Source organism: Taudactylus pleione, unplaced genomic scaffold (assembly GCF_031769625.1).
Source record: "Taudactylus pleione unplaced genomic scaffold, aTauple2 ptg000102l, whole genome shotgun sequence".
Lineage (NCBI taxonomy): Eukaryota > Metazoa > Chordata > Amphibia > Anura > Myobatrachidae > Taudactylus > Taudactylus pleione.
Genome location: NW_028284504.1, coordinates 808,866 through 827,639, shown reverse-complemented (window position 1 = coordinate 827,639; position 18,774 = coordinate 808,866). Strand labels below are relative to the sequence as shown.

The window sequence follows — 18,774 nt, the reverse complement described above, 5'->3', positions numbered from 1 at the left end:
GGGGCCCCTACACTTTGTTCCCTGTTTTTCCATAACTAGGACCAGCTCAGAGCCCAGTGCTGGTTGTGTTAAATACAGGGGACCCCCTATGTCATTTGTCCCCTGTATTTCGCACAACCAGTACTGGGTCTCCAAAGCCCAGGGGTGGATGTGCCTTTGGGGGGGGGGGGGGGGGGGGGGGGGAGACCCTGTGTCTCAAACGGGAGCCCCCATACCCGGCCAGCAAAGGAAGGAGACGGCTGCCAGTGCTCTGTGATGGTGTTCCTTCCTACGGAGTTCGCCTTTCGGGACACAGCAACCCGACACACAGGAGGGCGTAGTGGCTACTGCTGATGCTGGGAAGCCGAGAAACCAGCTCACCTCCAGGGACCGGGGATACACAGCTTTCTTTACACGGCTCACAAGCGCTTGAGCCCGGCCAGTTTTCCAGTCTCGCACCGCTGCCCGGTTACCGTGTGGTTCCCCAGATCACTAAATATTATATATATTTTTTTTAGTGATTAGTAACCGCACGCCCGTATACATATTCGGCAGAGTGATCGGGGCTTGTGCGCCGCCGGGTAAGGGGGTGTCCGCGGGTCTCCTCCTCCCCCCAGCACGGCTGCTACTGTAGTTCCGAGGCGGGTCTGGTGAGGTCGCTCTGCAGCGAGTCCCGGGCTCCTCCTCCTACCTACAGCCGGAAGGTGAGGTCGATGAGCTGGCTGTGCTGCCGGGGTAGAAGGCGGTCGGAGAGAGCGGAGCACCAGACGGCCGATCACAGGCATCCGCCGGGAGGCTGCCAGCACTGCAGGTGAGGGCGCGGTGTAATACCCGGAGTGAGCGGAGCTACGAGGGGAGAGGGGCACCGACACCACGAGGCAGAGCAGGCCGGGTCCTCGTGCATGTGAGCCTTGAAGCGCGAGGGGGCGTCAGGTCTGGGTGTTCCGGGAGCGACACGTGGGGGGAGGTATCTAAGACGCTTCCAGAATCCAGATCCCAGAGCACCATGTTCAGTGCGCACATGTACTAAGCTAGCCCTATCCTTGCTGCAAGACTGGGTAAATAGATCGATCACTTGCTAACCACTCACCGCCCCTTATTATTATTATTATTAATGCCGCACGTGGTGATGTGGCGGAGCAGCCCGCAGATGCGTGCGCCAGGCTACAGAAAACCAGCGCGGCCTGTTCTCAAAACGGATTTGTGTGCAGCTTAGCTCCAAGTTTAGCCCAGGGCGGGGTGGGATGTATCAAATCTCTTTTCTTAATTTATTTTGTTTGCTATACACCCTCAGTTTTATTACTGTTTTAGGAAGTTTTACCATCTATATATTTCCCATATGGGGTTTACTATATCTGCTGCGGTAGTGTGGCACGGAAGTCCCCATACAGGGGCATATTTATAATGGTGCAGGGTGTGCGGTTCACACAGGCCCTTGGGTCCAGTGGGGGGGGGCCCACACCGCACACCTTGCACCCATATGTTTTAATACTTAACCTCTCCGAAGTCTCGCAGTGGGCTGTAGCGCTGGACAAAATACTTGAAAAATTGCAGCCACTGCCATTTTTCTGGCGTTTTGCGCATGCTGTAGAGCCTAGAGGTGCAGTTCTGAGCGCTGCTGCCCGCCGGAGGGAGACCGGACAGAGACGTGGGTCCCCTCAACTCTAGAAATGCCCCTTTCACCATAAGTTAATATTGGGCAGCATTGTGGCCACACGCACAAAGCTCCAGAAACCATACCTTTCCGGAGCTTGTTTCTTTTACATTGATGTCGTTGGCAATAGAAGCCTAAGGGCTGCTGCAACAATCCACAGAAAGCGTTCCAAAGGATCCTTCTACGTTACAGTTTCCATGCGAAGGAATGTTGGAAATGGTAGGGCTATATTCACAAGACATGGGCATTTGTGGAGGAGAGGGGAATAGAGCTGGTATCCCAGTCTAGAACCCAAAAAATTGTGTACAGGATGTATCATGCATAGCATATTGCATGCGATACATCCCACTCTTTGTGTTGTGAGGATGTGTCGGTTTATGACCTGGGAGTCCTACTGTGCATGCACAACAGTTGGCCTGCACATCCGTTCTATGGTAAAAAGCCTATAGGCAGCCAACACCATCTATAAATGGCATATCAGGCACAATCTCCAGAAAGTTTTGCTTTCTACTTCAGGGTCCATAGGGTATCCACAGGATACCTTGGGGTATAGGTGTGACGTCAGTCGCTGGGCACCATAGAGTTAAGCTTTTCAGCCTCCCAGGATGCACTAGGGTCCCCCTCCTATACCCCGCCCCCGAGCCAAGGCACCTCAGTTTAGTTTGGTGCCCGGCCGGCGTCGGGTGCACCTGTCGGAGTGGGGGCTAGAAGAGCCCCTGAAGCTTTCTTCAGTGCAGCTGTGGCTGCACATCTGGATGTACAGCATGGACAGTCAGTCCTGACGTCCATGCTGTCTTCCCTACACCCCCGCCGGTACCAGAACGCCGGTGCCGATCCGGGGATGCTGGTGAGCATCTGGGGTCACAGCTAGCGGTGACCCCAGATGTTCCGGACCATGGCCGGATCCAAGGGGGACAAAGGTAAGCAGCGGGGTCCCGCGGTGGGTCCCCGCTGGTCACATGGTCCTAAGTCCCCAGGCAGGGGGCTCCCTGGGGACTGGCTGCAGCGTGGAGCCAGCGCTTTCCACTACCCCCTGGGACAGCGGACCGCAGCAGAGCGGTAGCGCTGCGGCGTCCCAGGGGTTAAATGCATGCCAGGGGAGCGCGCCTTCCCTGTCTCACAGCCGGCGCCTCCCCCGCTGCACACAGCCCTCTCTGCATGCTGCCGACTGGTCCTGTGGCAGCGCTCCTCCCCCAGGCCAGCCTCCTCTCTGCTCCTCGGCGCCCATCTTCTCCAGAACGCATAGTGAACGCTGCTGGAAGCGCTGGACGGAAGCATCGTGGTCTGGGTCCCCCCGCATACCTCTCCTCCGCTGTGGCTCAGGTCTGTGTATGCAGCGCTGTGTCCTACCAGGCCCTGTGTCTGTGTAGTTGAGTGATCAGCACTGTTAGTGCAGGAATTGTTACTTCTCTGCATTGTATGTGACTGTGCTAGCGCTGCCTGTAACTTTTCTTCTCTAAACTGTCAGCTTTATTACTGTCCCTGTTCTTTCTGCTAAAGCCCTTGCGGTGCGGTGCTGCAGGGTGGTCTCTCGCCTATTTAATACTTAATTGGTGAGAGAGGTCACATACGTGGTGCCATCATGTCTGAAAGTGATTTTCCCCTCCGGCTACAGTGTACCACGTGCAAAGTACCGTTAGCGGAGGGGGAGGGTAGTGCGGAGGGCCTTTGCCGGCAGTGTTTGTCCATGGCGCGGCCTATTACGGTTACAGCACCGGTACAGGAGCCGCCCTGGGCTTGTTTCGCTCAGGCGTTAACAGCTTTAGTGGGCCAGTTAGCTCCGCAGCCTGCGTTTACTCCGATGGGTTTGTCCCAGCAGTCTGTGGTGTCGTCACCCATGCAGGGGTTCCCACGACAATTGGTGGTACCCCACAGTCTCCCTATTTCCCCGCTCCCGGGTTCTCAGGAGCCAGCGTGGGTTAACTCCCTGACGAGTTCTGTACAGCACTTGTCGGATGTGTTGCAAGGGGAGTCTGTGATGCGGCCTCATAAAAGGCCGGTGGCGTCTCTGTCCGCTCCTTATGAGGATGACGAAGGGACGTCTGATGATGGGGAGATTCTGGATCCTTACGATCAGGAAGCTCTCCATACTAAGGACGCTGATGCTAAGTCCAAAGTATATATTCCTGGACTTATTCGGGCGGTCCGCACAGCCTTGGTGATTGAGGACGAAGTTCCCCCAGCGGCTAAATCTAAGTATGCCTTTTTCAAAGATGTGAAGGGCGATGCCACAGTCTTTCCTCTTTCGGGTCAGTTGGTGGACCATTTAGAGGAGGCGTGGAAACAACCTGGCAAAAGATACCAGCCGCAGAGACGCCTGGCGGTGGCTTATCCGTTCGCGGATAATTATTTTGCTAAGTGGGAATCCCCTCCACAGGTGGATTCTCACGTGACCCGTCTTGTCCGTAGTGCCACATTGCCGATGCCATCCATGTCCTCCCTTAAGGATGCTACGGACCGCAAGGTAGAAATCTGCCTGAAGTCCGCTTATTCCCTTGCAGGGGGGGCAGCACGGCCGGCTATGGCCATTTGCTGGGTTGCCAGAGCGATGGAGCGCTGGGCGGATTCATTAGAGTCTTCTTTTGAATCCGACTGTCCGGCCGAACAGGCGGAGTTGATTGGCAATCTCCGTGATTCGGCCACCTACATCAACGAGGCGGCTCTAGACATTAGTACTCTGGTGTCTAGAATTTCTTCAGCAGCGGTAGCTGCTCGTCGCACCTTGTGGCTGCGATACTGGAAGGCGGACGCAGATTCCAAGAAAGGTCTGGAAGCGTTGCCGTTTACCGGAGAAGTTCTCTTCGGTCCGGATTTGGATAAGATTGTGGCCACGCTGGCGGCAGCCAAATCTGCTTGTCTCCCGTCGGCCGCTGCTCCTTCTGGTTCTGGACCATCGTCCTTTCGGTCATCTAGGGCCCAGGGCAGGCCCAAACCACAGTCGTTTCCTCGACAGGCTGGCCCTAAGAAATCGGTCAAGCCCCGGAAGCAGGCATGGAGTACCAGACGTCCGGCCCCCAAGCCAGATGACAAGCCTGCGGCCTGACGGTCCGGGCCTCCCTTTGGGGGATCCCAGGGTGGGAGGCCGCCTGCTACAGTTCGCCCAGTGTTGGTCGACCACTACGACAGACACTTGGGTTCTGGAGGTGGTTTCCCACGGATACGCCCTCCTTCCGGCACAGACCCCCGGCTCGATTCTTCACCACGGGTCTACCATCAGACCGGAACAAGGCTACGGAGCTGCGGAAGGTATTGCACACTATGCTCCAGGCTGGAGTTATAGTGCCTGTTCCATTCTCCCAGAGGGGCCAGGGTTTCTATTCAAATCTATTTTTGGTACAGAAACCCAATGGGTCATATCGTCCGATTCTCAACCTCAAAGCACTCAACAAGTCTTTGCGGGTCCCGAAGTTTCGGATGGAGACCCTACGGTCCATCATTCTAGCGCTGGAACCTGGGGACTACATGGTGTCATTGGACATACAGGACGCTTACCTGCATGTCCCTATTCTTTTGCGCCATCAACAGTTCCTCAGGTTTGCAATCCGCAGCGACCACTTCCAGTTTCGGGCGTTACCTTTTGGCCTGGCAACAGCACCACGTGTTTTCACCAAGGTGATGGCGGTCATGGCGGCTTCTCTGCGGCTGCAGGGAGTCCGCATGTTGCCGTATTTGGACGACCTGTTATTGGTGGCAGGATCTCCAGAGCTCCTGTTACGCCACTTGGACCTGACCATTGCACTGCTGCAACGGCACGGCTGGCTAATCAACTGGCAGAAGTCCACTCTAATCCCGTCTCGGAGGATTCTGCATCTTGGAGCCTTATTGGACTCGGGACAGCAAAGGATCTTCGTGACGGAGGACAAGATCTCTGCTTTACAGTCAAGGGTGCGCAGTTGTCTGCACAGCCGCCGGGTGTCCTTACACTCGGCGATGAGGTTACTGGGCTCCATGGTGTCGGTGTTCGACATGGTGGAATACGCCCAGTTTCACTCCAGACCTCTGCAGCACCTGATCCTGTCCAAGTGGAACGGGCTGCCTCAGTCTCTGAAGTTCCAGACTATTGTGCTCACCCCGGAGGTTCGCCTGTCCCTTGCGTGGTGGTTACAGACGACCCACCTCAACAAGGGACGTCCGTTCTGGGTTCCAAATTGGGTCCTGTTGACAACGGACGCCAGTCTTCGGGGCTGGGGAGCAGTTTCGGGTCCACACTTGTTCCAGGGCAGGTGGACGCCGACAGAAGCGGAGCTTCCAATAAATATCTTGGAACTCCGTGCGGTCTTCAATGCTCTCCAGCAGGCACAGCGGTTTCTCCAGGGTCGCCCGGTGCAGGTCCAGTCGGACAACGCTACCACCGTGGCCTACATAAACAGGCAAGGAGGAACTCGCAGTCGGGCGGCTCTCGTAGAGGTCTCTCGGATCCTGGTTTGGGCGGAGCGCAATCTTCCGGCCATATCAGCGGTCTTCATCCTGGGAGTGCTAAATTGGGAGGCGGACTTTCTAAGTCGCCAGGACGTTCATCCGGGGGAATGGTCTTTGCACCCGGACGTTTTTCAACTACTGGTGGACAGGTGGGGTCTTCCAGAAATCGACCTCATGGCGTCCCGGCACAACAACAAGTTGCCGGTGTACGGGTCTCGCACAAGAGACGAAGGGGCGTCTCTGGTGGATGCTCTGTCCGTCCGGTGGACGTTCCGGTTCGCATACCTGTTCCCTCCGGTCTCCCTTCTTCCACGGGTAATCCGGAAATTCAAAATGGAAGGAGGGTCGCTCCTGTTGATAGCTCCCGCGTGGCCCAGACGGCACTGGTTCTCAGACCTTCAGGGTCTGTCCGTGGACAGTCCTCTGCGGTTGCCGCTACGACCGGACCTTCTGTCTCAGGGTCCTTGTCTTCACCCGGACCTGACTCGGCTGTCTTTGACGGCGTGGCTGTTGAGACGGCCATGCTGAGGTCCCGGGGGTTTTCCAGCTCTGTGGTGCGTACCATGTTACGAGCTCGGAAACCGTCTTCCGCGAGGTTATACCATCGTGTGTGGCATACGTTCTTCCAGTGGTGTCGACCGAGAGGATATGCACCGCGGGAGTTTCGTCTGTCTCGGATTCTCGCCTTCCTGCAAGCGGGACTAGATCATGGGCTTCGCCTTGCTTCTTTGAAGGTACAGGTTTCGGCCCTATCTGTCTGGTTTCACCGTAGGATTGCTACAATCCCGGATGTGCGCACCTTTATGCAGGGTGTTCTCCACATTCAGCCGCCCTTTGTTCCACCTGTGGCGCCTTGGGATTTGGCTGTGGTCCTGAGGGCTCTCCAAGGACCGCCGTTTGAACCACTGGGCTCAGTGGATCTTAAATGGCTAACAGCTAAGACTGTTTTCCTTCTGGCCATTGCTTCGGCCAGACGTGTTTCTGCGTTAGGGGCTCTTTCTTGTAGACCCCCTTTCTTGGTTTTTCATGGGAACAGGGCAGTGCTCCGCACTCGGCCCGAGTTTCTTCCCAAAGTTGTTTCCCAGTTTCATGTTAACGAGGAAATAGTTGTTCCGGCCTTTAACTCACCGGGTCTTTCCGTGGGTGAGGCCTCTTTGGATGTTGTGCGGGCCTTAAGGACTTATGTTGACCGCACTTCTTCGTTTAGGAAGTCGGACGCTTTGTTTGTCCTCTATGGCTTCCGTAAAAAGGGTTGGCCTGCTTCAAAGCAAACTTTGGCAGCCTGGATCCGTATGGCTATTTCTGAAGCTTATCTTCATGAAGGCCTACCGGTCCCTCCTTCTCTGAAGGCTCATTCCACTAGGTCTGTGGGTCCTTCGTGGGCAGCTCGACGTGGTGCCTCGGCAGTTCAGATCTGCAAGGCTGCTACATGGTCCTCTGTCCATACCTTCGTGAGGTATTACAGGTTTGACACCTTCGCCTCTCAGGATGCTTCCTTCGGGCGGCGGATTCTCCTTTCTGCACAGGAGCGTCCCCACCCTTAAAGGATACTGCTTTGGGACATCCCCAAGGTATCCTGTGGATACCCTATGGACCCTGAAGTAGAAAATATGAGATATGGTAAGAACTTACCCTTGTTATCTCTATTTCTACGAAGTCCATAGGGTTCCACAGGACTCCCGCCCTGTCGCACCTGTGCTGCAGATGGGCTTTGCTCTGGTCACCGGTATTCCGTCTCCCTCTGGTGAGATTGTGATTCTTGTATGTGTCCAGATCTTTTTTCTCTCTCTTCCTTCTCCTCCTCCGGCCTATGGCTTGATAACTAACTGAGGTGCCTTGGCTCGGGGGCGGGGTATAGGAGGGGGACCCTAGTGCATCCTGGGAGGCTGAAAAGCTTAACTCTATGGTGCCCAGCGACTGACGTCACACCTATACCCCAAGGTATCCTGTGGAACCCTATGGACTTCGTAGAAATAGAGATAACAAGGGTAAGTTCTTACCATATCTCATATTTTCCTAGAGCTTGGTGCATATCAGTACATGGCAGCCCCATAGAATTCTATGGGGACTGCAATGCTAGCGGGAGATTGCGGCAAACCTCAGAAAACTGCAGTTTTGTCTGCATTTTTGGGGTTTATAAACCCCGCCATGTATGTTTTTGGATCTTGTCTTTAGGAAGGCACCATTCTTTTTCACAACATTTTATTTTATATTCTTTCCTTCCATTGTCCGTTAACTTTTTGGGGCCAATTAGGTATTTTATTTTTTGTTGCATGGTTTCCAACTCTAGTCTAGGAGCAGCTCGGAGCAGATAAAATGTCCTGAGCAATAAGCTTCTCGTGGTGGAGGATAATGGGATTGTTCACTGGGGGTGTTTATGTTGATACATATATTTGTTTTTTTTCTTGCAGAAGCTATTAGTGAGCAGCATATTCAGTAAACTGCCCCTGGTTACAGTCTCCTGGGCGAGTACTAAAGATCTGCCCTGCAGAGATTGAACAGAACAGCTGGGGAACAAAGAAAGTCCAGCATGACTGCACCAAGTGATCAAGGTTAGTAGATTGGAGCATGGCCCTGCCTGGTTCTGAGGATGGGTATAAAAGAATGCCTAGAATTTTGACCTTACAAAAAGAGGAAAGGTTACTGATTGGCGCAACAACTGCAGCCAATAAAACTCAAAAGGAATCCTTATAAAACCTTAAACAAATATTCTTAAAAAAGAGTTCTAAACAGGCGCTGTTGGTAGTTCAAAAAGGGATGGGGAAAGAAAGTCTCTTACTTTTCCACAAATAAAATCTTTCAGAGTCAATTGGTTGTAATTTTCTTTCTCCCCTTTGCCCTTCAGAAATCGTGACATTTCTTTCCTTAAAAGGAACATGAAAGGAATATATAGTGTAACTCCGTTTGATAAGTAAGATAAAATCAAGCTTTTATTACACTCACATGATCACAAAAATAAACAAGCATATAGCATCGCCAAGTTGACACAGTATGGCGGTTCACATGGATACTGGTACCAGAAGTTTGAAGTGTAGTACAGCAAAACAAAGATGGGGGTCCCGGACACCAACCCACTCCTCAAACTATCCTTCAATCTGTAGGTCCACAGGTCCACTTCCCTCCGCTCTCTCACCTGCTTAATGCGTTTCGGACTAGATTGTCCTTCCTCAGAAGCATGGTGAGAGACACAACCTTCCTGGAATAAATACCTGATACTCCACCCACTTAATGGCATGTATTCCCGCTCTTTTAGAATGTTCACATCCGGAGCTAATCTCCAAAAAAATGGAAGTAGTCACTACCGGACTTCCTCCTTGTTGGCATCCGGAACTTGTGACTTCTTTGCGTTCCTCCAACCGGAAGTCGTCATAATTGCGTCAGCACCACATGTTTCCGGTGTTTACAGCTGATCGCATAAAGCCTTCCTCCCCGCTGCGTCATTTCCACATATCGCCAACTTTTAGAGTAGGATAGTCCGGATCAAGGATCTCTTAGAATCCGGAACGGATAATGTGGTTTTTTTTCCCCCACAAAACCCGGAGGCATATAATTGCTTGAGTCCAAGTCCCAGTTAATACAAAGTGCAGTGCATAAAAAAGGAGAAATATATATCAATCAACAATACAAGAGATAAAAAATGAATGCAAAAGATAAAAAATGAAGAAGAAAATGAGGAAATACGATATATAAAAAATATCATAAGATAATTATTACAATAAAAGGCATAATATTATTAAAAACATTTTAGTTCAAATTCTCCATTTAACCCTAAGGGAACCAGGGTTTTTAATTTATGGATCCATGTAATTTCACATTTGCCCAGTCTTCCAGATCTTTAGTTTTCCAAGTTGGAGTAATTTGTTGGATCCCACAAAAGGATTTTATAAACAAGGGGTTAGATTTATGATGTGTTTTAAAATGAGCAGAAACTGTATGTGTTTCCAAACCTCTTTTAATATTATAAATGCGTTCTGCCAATCTGGTTTTTAGATTTCGGCTCGTCTTGCCTACACACACCATATTGCACGTGCATACCAAAATATAAATGACATTTTTAGAGTTGCAGGTAATAAATTCTTTTATGCTGTAATTATTTTCTTTTATCTGGAACTCCTTGTTTCATCGGACCTTTTACCGTTTCGCACATTTTACAGATACCACATCTATGATATGTCATTTTAATTCTTTTACATCTCATTAACACTTATTGATTTATCTTTACACACCTATCCTTTAACACTTCACTATCACCTTTTTTCCCCTTTTCGTGTATTGATGCCCTGGGGATGGTCCTTGGCTGGAATTTTTTGGGGTGCCTTGCTTCACGGACGTGAACCCCTTAATGTTAGGGACGCTGGTATAGAGGAGCCTTGACGTTGGCCCAGCGCTTATTCATATATTTGCAAATGTATGTAAACCAATACCTCTGAATTTCTATTATCATGTAGGATTCAAGCATTTTTGATTTATCTGCAGTGTGCTGGGGGGCAATTTTCTTTTTTCTGTGTTCAGTGTAAACCCCGCCCTTTACAAGCACCTGTAGTATATTAAGCTGATTGAGCAACTACCATATTTTTTGCTTGTTAGGTATTTTGTCTCCAATCACTGGATCCTGTTTTAAAATTCTCCAATACTTTCTAAATATTGCCTCAATTTCTCTATATTGTGAATGGAATCTACTAAGAAAAGACCATTCGAATTTGTTTTCTTCTGCCTTTTTAGTGTTCTTCTTCACTAAAAGAGCCAGTTCCTATGAACAAAACATAATTGCACAGAAAGGGAAGTCTGTGAAATACAGATTAATGAAACAAAAGAACGTTTTCTAGAGAGAGGCTATACGGAGTGAAGTCTGAAGGAAGCTCATGATAAAGTAGATGGGATTGATCAGAATGATCTTTTAGTGAAGAAGAACACTAAAAAGGCAGAAGAAAACAAATTTGGTCTTTTCTTAGTAGTTTCCATTCACAATACTGAGAAATTGAGGCAATATTTAGGAAGTATTGGAGAATTTTAAAACAGGATCCAGTGATTGGAGACAAAATACCTAACAAACCTGTTTTCATATATAAGAAAACTCCATCACTAAAAGACAAATTAGTGAGAAGTTTGCTGGATGTAAATAAACAAATAAGTTATTCAGTATAGGTTATCATAGATGTGGTATCTGTAATATGTGCAAAACGGTAAAAGATCCGATGAAACAAGGAGTTCCAGGTAAAAGAAAATAATTACAGCGTAAAAGAATTTGCTACCTGCAACTCTAAAAATGTAATTTATATTTTGGTATGCACGTGCAATATGGTGTATGTAGACAAGCCGAAATCTAAAAACCAGATTGACAGAACACGTTTATAATATTAAAAAGGTTTGGAAACACATACAGTTTCTGCTCATTTTAAAACGCATCATAAATCTAACCCCTTGTTTATAAAATCATTTTGTGGGATCCAATTACTCCAACTTGGAAAACTAAAGATCTGGAAGTTAGACTGGCCAAATGTGAAATGACATGGATCCATGAATTAAAAACCATGGTTCCCTTAGGGCTAAATGGAGAATTTGAACTAAAATGTTTTTAATAATATTATGCCTTTTATTGTAGTAATTTTCTTATGTTTTTTTATATATCGTATTTCCTCATTTTCTTCCTTATTTTTTTATCTTTTGCATTCATTTTTTATCTCTTGTATTGATGATTGATATATATATCTCCTTTTTTATGCACTGTACTTTGTATTAACTGGGACTTGGGGGGTCATTCAGACCGGGTCGATGGCCCCCCACAGCATGCGCACGCCGGCGCCGTCGTGCGCATGCGTGAGACCCGCTATGACCGACAGCGCCGGGCGTAGCAGGTCTCGATCCAAAGGGGGCGAGCTGTCGATGTTGATTGACATCTCGCCCCATTTGGAATGCGGGCCAGGGGGGTGGCAGCCCAAACGGGGGCGTTCCCATGGGAACGCCTACCGTTTGGGGGCGGCCCCACTGACATCACTAGTGATGTCAGTGGAGAGCTTCCGGCTCAGACAGAGCCGAAAGCTCTCCGGGGCTTACGACAAGGGAGACCCTACCCTAGGGTCTCGTCGTAAGCCGCGATGGTCTTGACCATCGCGACCAACACCTTAGGCGGTCGTAAGGCTGTGGGTGTTAACCCACAGCCTTACCACCGCAAAGGAGGACGTCTTGAAAATTCAAGACGTCCTCCCCTCATTCAGACCGACCGCACGCTCTGTGCGACCGGCTCTGAATGAGGTCCATGGACTCAAGCAATTATATGCCTCTGGGTTTTGTGGGGAAAAAAAACACATTATCCGTTACGGATTGAAGTAGATCCTTGATCCGGACTATCCTACTGTAAAAGTTGGCGATATGTGGAAATGACGCAGCGGGGAGGAAGGCTTTATGCGATCAGCTGGAAACACGTGGTACTGACGCGATTATGACGACTTCCGGTTGGAGGAACGCAAGGAAGTCACAAGTTCCGGATGCCATCAAGGAGTAAGTCCGGTAGTGACGACTTCCGTTTTTTGGAGATTAGCTCCGGATGTGAACATTCTAAAAGAACGGGAATACATGCCATTAAGTGAGTGGAGTATCAGGTATTTATTCCAGGAAGGTTGTGTTTCTCACCATGCTTCTGAGGAAGGACAATCTAGTCCGAAACGCGTAAGCTGGTGAGAGTGCGGAGGGACGTGGACCTATAGATTGAAGGACTGTTTGAGGAGTTGGGTTGGTGTCCGGGACCCCCATCTTTGTTTTGCTGTACTACACTTCAAACTTCTGGTACCAGTATCCATGTGAACCCCCATACTATGTCAACTTGGCGATGCTGTATGCTTGTTTATTTTTGTGATCATGTGAGTGTAATAAAAGCTTGATTTTATCTTACTTATCAAATGGAGTTACAGTATATATTCCTTTCATGTTCCTTTTGAGGAATGAAAGGTTACGATTTCTGAAGGGCAAAGGGGAGAAAGAGAAAATTACAACCAATTGACTCTGAAAGATTTTATTTGTGGAAAAGTAAGAGACTGTTTGTTTCTTTCCCCATCCCTTTTTGAACTACCAACAGCGCCCAGAACTCTACTTTTTTTTAAGAATAGAATTTTGACCTTTCCAAATCCTGTTTTACCTTTGAACTTCTTGGAAGTTTCATCTTTATTTCTGTAGGAGTTCTTTTTTATGTGATATGTTGGGGTGAGTTTGTTGTGCTATGGATTACTTTTACCTGCAAGTATAAAACTGCTGAGTAGCTTGTTTTACCTCTTTAGGGTATATTTACTAAGCAGCAGCTATTCAAAGCTACTGGTTGTCGGTTCAATACAGAAATAATATTAAATGAAAACCTGGTATGTTTTGAATTTAATGTTATTGCCATTTTTTTAAATCTGTGGACATAACCGTCACTTATTAAGTGTACCTCTTAAAGTGTTGTTTTTCTTATACTTTATATTCTCTTCAACATGCAAAAATAGATGTGATTTATTGGAAAAGTATAATTTTCTAGTGAATTATTTAGTGACAAACACTGGGATACATGACTCTAGTAACTATGACCTAATTCACTGCATAAACTCTGATTAAATATATTGTTTTTTCTTTCATTCCATGCAGATGAATGGTCCCAAGAGGACATTCTTACTCTAACTGAAGCCATGAAGACCACACTGCCAGCCAACGATGACAAATTGTACAAGATTTCAGTGTCCCACTTGGACTGGGACAAGATGGCCTTTAAGAATTACACTGGGCCAATGTGTCGCCAAAAATGGTCCAAGATTTCAAATCAGGTGGGAAAAGATATTAACGGGATCATGTTTACTGCAGTTAAACCATCTCAGTAGAATTTATGGGGGCAAATAATTTGGCAGCAATGGTTATAAGGTGCTGTCGGAATGGCAGCACTGCACATCCACCAACATCTCCAATTATTTTGCATCCCTTTAGAGCAGTGGTTCTCAAACTGTGGGCCTGATTCAGACCTGCTCGCTAAGCTGCGATCGCTCGATGCCAAAAGGGGCCAGGTATGCAAATTCCGCGAACGCACTATGTGGCTTAAGGACGCCCTCTATGTCTTAGAGAGCGACGGCAGTGAGCGTACGCAGGTGTATAAAGCCGCCCACCTTCCTCTCTTAGCACACATCATCTCCAGGAAGTGTCTGATTAATCTGTAACATCGAGAGCCATCGGAGCTGCTTGCAGCCCTTGAGGTAGCCCCTACCCACCACAAGCAGTGCGATCAGTTCAGGTTCAAATGCAACCAAGTGATGTGTTCAATGATGCTACTTTGCTAATGATGCACACCCATTAAACTCAGTTTTGACGCTCAGACACGCCTGCTTTCGCACATCCACTCTCCCCGTTCTCAAGCTCCTTCCCCTGTCACCACCCACAAACGGCACTATCTGTCACTCAAAGTAGCGTCTAGTCTGTGTACTACGAGCGCACGATTCCTGGCCGCAGTGGCTGGTTCGCGCATGCATACTTTGAAGCATGCGCAGATGTGCGATAATCGCCCCGAGCGCAGCTTAGCGACCGGGCATGAATCTGGCCCTCTGTCCTCAGGACCCCAAACAGTTCACATTTTCCAGGTCACCTAGTGTGTGCACAGGTGTAGTCATTACTCTGACACATTTTAAAAGATCCACAGGTGGAGGTAATTTCACTTGTGATTCTGTGAGGAGACCTGGAAAACATGAACTGTTGGGGTTCCTGAAGACCAGGTTTGAGAGATACGCAGGCAAATTGGCAATTTTGGGGATGTTTTTAACCATTCTATAGAATACAAAAAACAAAATCCCTTGAGCTACATAGAAGGGTGTTTTGGGTAGCTATAGTTACTGAATTACTTGCATGTATTCAAATTACTAACAAACTAATACAATGTTGTTTCTAGATTAGGAAGGTTCGTACACTTACAGAGTTGATGGTGGATGCAGAGGAATTTGTAATGAACCCATACAAAGGAAAGAGAATTCAGGTCAGTAGTAATATTGCTGGGTATAGAAGATAGAATAGGATATATTTGACCACATCGACATCGGAGCATTGTGCAAAGGAGTAATATGATTTTTTTTGTCCTGTGTAATCGCTGTGCAGTAAGCAAAGATAGGCAATCAATGTGTATGTAGGAACTGCATTTCCTAACACAATTTTCTTGCATCAATTTTCCTAGAGTTCTGCATTACTTCATCCACATTGCCTCCATTCCCCTTCTTATATTATGACTGTCCCTGTTATATGAAGGCCTGTTCTCACTAACAATAGGACAGGTCACTACCTCCCACAAGATCAGCACACCCATCTCCTGAAATATTTAGTGCTGTTGTGAACATGCCAGTGATCTGATTGTCTGCAGGTTGTTCTATCCTTGCTCAGTTGAAGGTGGAATAGTACTGTCAAATATTTCCTAAAAAAGTTCTGTCATTGGTACCCTAGATATACTGTGCTCCTTTTTTAATGCATGCGTGAATATCAATGACTGAGAAGATTGTGAGAAAATAAGTAAATTTTATAGGATATTGCAGCAGTGATTAGATTGTGGCCTTGGGATCATACAAGGTCATTAAGCAGTTTACCTGCCAGAAGTTATGCTCAAGTTTTCATCTTGCGGACTAAAAGTGTGGTGCATTCACACAGCTGAATATCATTGTAATGCATGATTGGATGGTGATATTTCTACAATCATGTGTAGCCGGCCAGTGTTCTCACCACAATATATTTCTTGGGTAATCCGCCTGACAAAATTTCCCTGATGCCCAGCACTGTGACATGGCCAAAGGTCGTTCTGCTTGAGAGGGGGCGAGGGTGCACGATGGGCTGCTGCTTACTTGTGATAGGGTTCGGTCCTCCCCACCGGTTCGCGTACACACCCTCCCTTTCTTTCAGTTTACCTCATAATGCTGCACGGCAAAAAAAAAAATCTGGAGAAAACACTAGTGCTAGTCTTGTTGCTTAACATTACTAATGCTGGGCATACACGGCCAGATAAAATGTCTGTCAGACCGACAGACATTTTATCTGGCCGGCTGCCAGCCGCAGATGTCGCCGGCATACACTGAGATTTCTCTCACAGTGTATTCGGCAGACATCTGCGCTCCGGCCGCGGGGGAGGAGACATTTCCCTGTTCCTTCTGTAAGAAGGAACACAGGAAATGTCTGTCTGTCGGCCGCGCTGGACATACACTGCCCGATGCGGCCGACAGTTTAACGGGAAATATCGCATCGGACGGGCATGCTGGACAATCCTGCATGACCGCCCGAGCAATATTTAACCCTCGGTCACCCGCACACACGCTACAATTATCGGGGCGATCCGCCGATTTTAGGCGGATCGCCCAGATAATTGTAGCGTGTATGGCCAGCATTAATGTTAGCATTGAGCAAATAATGCACACAGTTATTGTGCATAGAAAAATAAACAATTACATTTAGGACCAAAATAGGTGAGATTTCGTCGGCAGATTGCTGTTGTAAATCTCGCGGCTAAATCAACAAAATCTCAATGGTTTCCGAAACTTGCAAGCTACTACATGTGGCCTCTAGCATTTTTTCACCACTGGAGAAGCTCTGAAAATATGACCACCTTTATTTACAACTGACTTCAAATCATCATCATTTACTTTTTCTATTGCATGGATTAATCATGCAACTTTTCTACCATAACTTTCCAGAATCATCCAGACTATCCCAAGAAGCCCATAAAGCCCTATCTTCGCTTCTTCCTGGAGAACAAAGCACAATATAAGGAGTCCGATCCAGATATGCGCTACGGTGAACTAGACAAGATGTTGACCCTAATATATAAAGAGCTACCGGAGGAAAAAAAGGTACAATATAAGGTGGCATGTAAGGTGTCTATAGATGAATGGTTGGGGTAAGAGAGAAAGAGAACAACAATATAATATATCCTGCTTCCTTTACAGAACAAATACATAGAAGATTATGCAAAAGAGAGGCAAGAGTTTGACAGGAACCTGGAAAAATTCAGGTGAATAATGTCTTTGTGTGTCTTGGCAGAACAGCTTTTTTCTTTTTCTTTTAATTATACCTAGCTCTCTTTTTATGTCTGCAGGAAGGAACATCCAGATCTCATTCAGAGTACACAGAAGTCCAAAATCCCAGGGACCCCTAAGGCCAATGTCCCACCAACCCCTAAGGCCAATGTCCCAGAAACCCCTGAGGCCGATGTCCCAGAAACCCCTGAGGTTGATGTCCCAGAAACCCCTGAGGTTGATGTCCCAGAAACCCCTGAGGCCGATGACCCAGAAACCCCTGAGGCCGATGAGCAGCAAGAATCAAAACTTGCTACAAGTGCAAAACAGAAGTCTACAAACTCTGCTAAAAAAAGGAAAAATGTTACTCTATCGAAGACCACTGAAGCTCATAGAATAATGAAACGCTCCAAACAATTGGCTTTGTAAACTATTTCTTGTTGAAACAATTTTAAAATAGGTTTGAAGTACATATTCCCCTGATTTTAAGGATAGTTTTTGGTGGCCAAATCTAAACTATGTTTAGATCCATATAAACTGATCTATCAGTAGTTTACTTTTTTTTTTTTATGTTAATAAACTTTCTTGACAAGGATCAAGATAATACAATGTTACTGCAAACAAGATCAAATATAAAGTAATGGTTCAATAAAGTTATTCAGTAGATTACACTAGTAGGTCGTGTGAACAACAAATGTAAATGTTTATCTTTTTACCTTTTTAAGGTTATAGGAGGAGGGATTAAAAAGAAGGGGGTGAGATGTAAAAACAAGTAGAGGGGTGGTATCAGGTGGGGGTGCAAGAGAAAGTAAAGGTGAAAGGAGAGGGGGTTAAGAGCTGACAATTGTTTTTGGAGACTAATATTATTCACTACTTTTCAAAAGAAGCGTTCATGTTTTGAAAAAATATTGTAATTAGGATATGTATTTATAATTAATGTGCGGCCCATGGTTTTCAAATTTTGCATAAAGACCTTGAGTTTTTAATGATGATTGCCACACATTCCATTCGGTCTAAGCACCTTTTCAACTTTATTTTGAAAGGCCTCTTGATGGTGGTGAGGGTGGTATCTAATTAACTGCTAGTTGACATGTGGGTGGCCAAAGTAATATGCTTTGTGTTTATTTTGGTGTTTAATAGTAAATGGGGAGTAGAAATTACTTAGCAGATGGATTACCATCCAATTTTGTGATCATAAATATGAAATTTGTGCTTGCAAGATGGAAACCTTTCAACTTTGACCACTTCCCCATATGTAAGAAGAGCCAACCAGGGCTCTGGAGTCAGACAAAGTTGGTTGGAGTCAAAAGAAATGTGCCAACTCCTGCTTCAAAATAAATTATGTATAATATTATACAAATATCTGTGAAAACATTAACGCATGTACAGGCGTCTATAACTCATCATTGCCCATTTGGCAGGCACTTGTCCAGATCAGACTTCTGAACACATCACCCTGATTCTCTTCTGTCAAAGTCAGATATATATTTAATACAAAAAATAATGCCTCATATCCCAAATCCTATGCAATAAATGGCATAGTCTCACAGATTCCAAATGCAATAGATAATTATAAGTTAGCCAGTAACCACTAAGGAGATGAAAGCGTGTTTGCTGGCCCAGGTTGAATAGGTCTTCTCAAACAAGCATGGTGTCATAAAATGTAGAATTTCTATTCACCAACATTTCCCTGTATTTGATGTACAAACAAGCATGTGATGCCTGAGG

The 18,774-nt window shown here is 47.1% G+C and overlaps 1 protein-coding gene across 2 annotated transcripts; it reads left to right on the top strand.

Annotated features, from left to right (window-relative positions):
• Positions 1–591: 591 nt before the first annotated feature.
• On the top strand, positions 592–17,715 carry LOC148525615 (nucleolar transcription factor 1-B-like). 2 transcript variants are annotated; one of them, XM_088470646.1, is made up of 7 exons: positions 592–790; positions 8,464–8,604; positions 13,667–13,842; positions 14,949–15,032; positions 16,726–16,881; positions 16,978–17,042; positions 17,127–17,715. In XM_088470646.1, exons 2-7 carry the CDS (start codon positions 8,583–8,585, stop codon positions 17,473–17,475), a joined length of 852 nt encoding a protein of 283 aa, XP_088326772.1. In that variant the 5' UTR covers positions 592–790; positions 8,464–8,582; the 3' UTR covers positions 17,476–17,715. The 2 variants fall into 2 exon arrangements, with proteins under 2 accessions (XP_088326772.1, XP_088326773.1); XM_088470647.1 differs by lacking the exon at positions 592–790 and adding an exon at positions 930–1,037.
• Positions 17,716–18,774: the final 1,059 nt, after the last annotated feature.

What these genes read in the sequence shown, in the direction of transcription:
- LOC148525615 (XM_088470646.1), top strand. Translation starts at nt 8,583, where the DNA reads ATGACTGCACCAAGTGATCAAG. An exon ending in GACTGCACCAAGTGATCAAG is followed by an intron (nt 8,605 to 13,666) that starts GTTAGTAGATTG and finishes CATTCCATGCAG; the next exon opens with ATGAATGGTCCCAAGAGGAC. An exon ending in AGGAACCTGGAAAAATTCAG is followed by an intron (nt 17,043 to 17,126) that starts GTGAATAATGTC and finishes TTATGTCTGCAG; the next exon opens with GAAGGAACATCCAGATCTCA.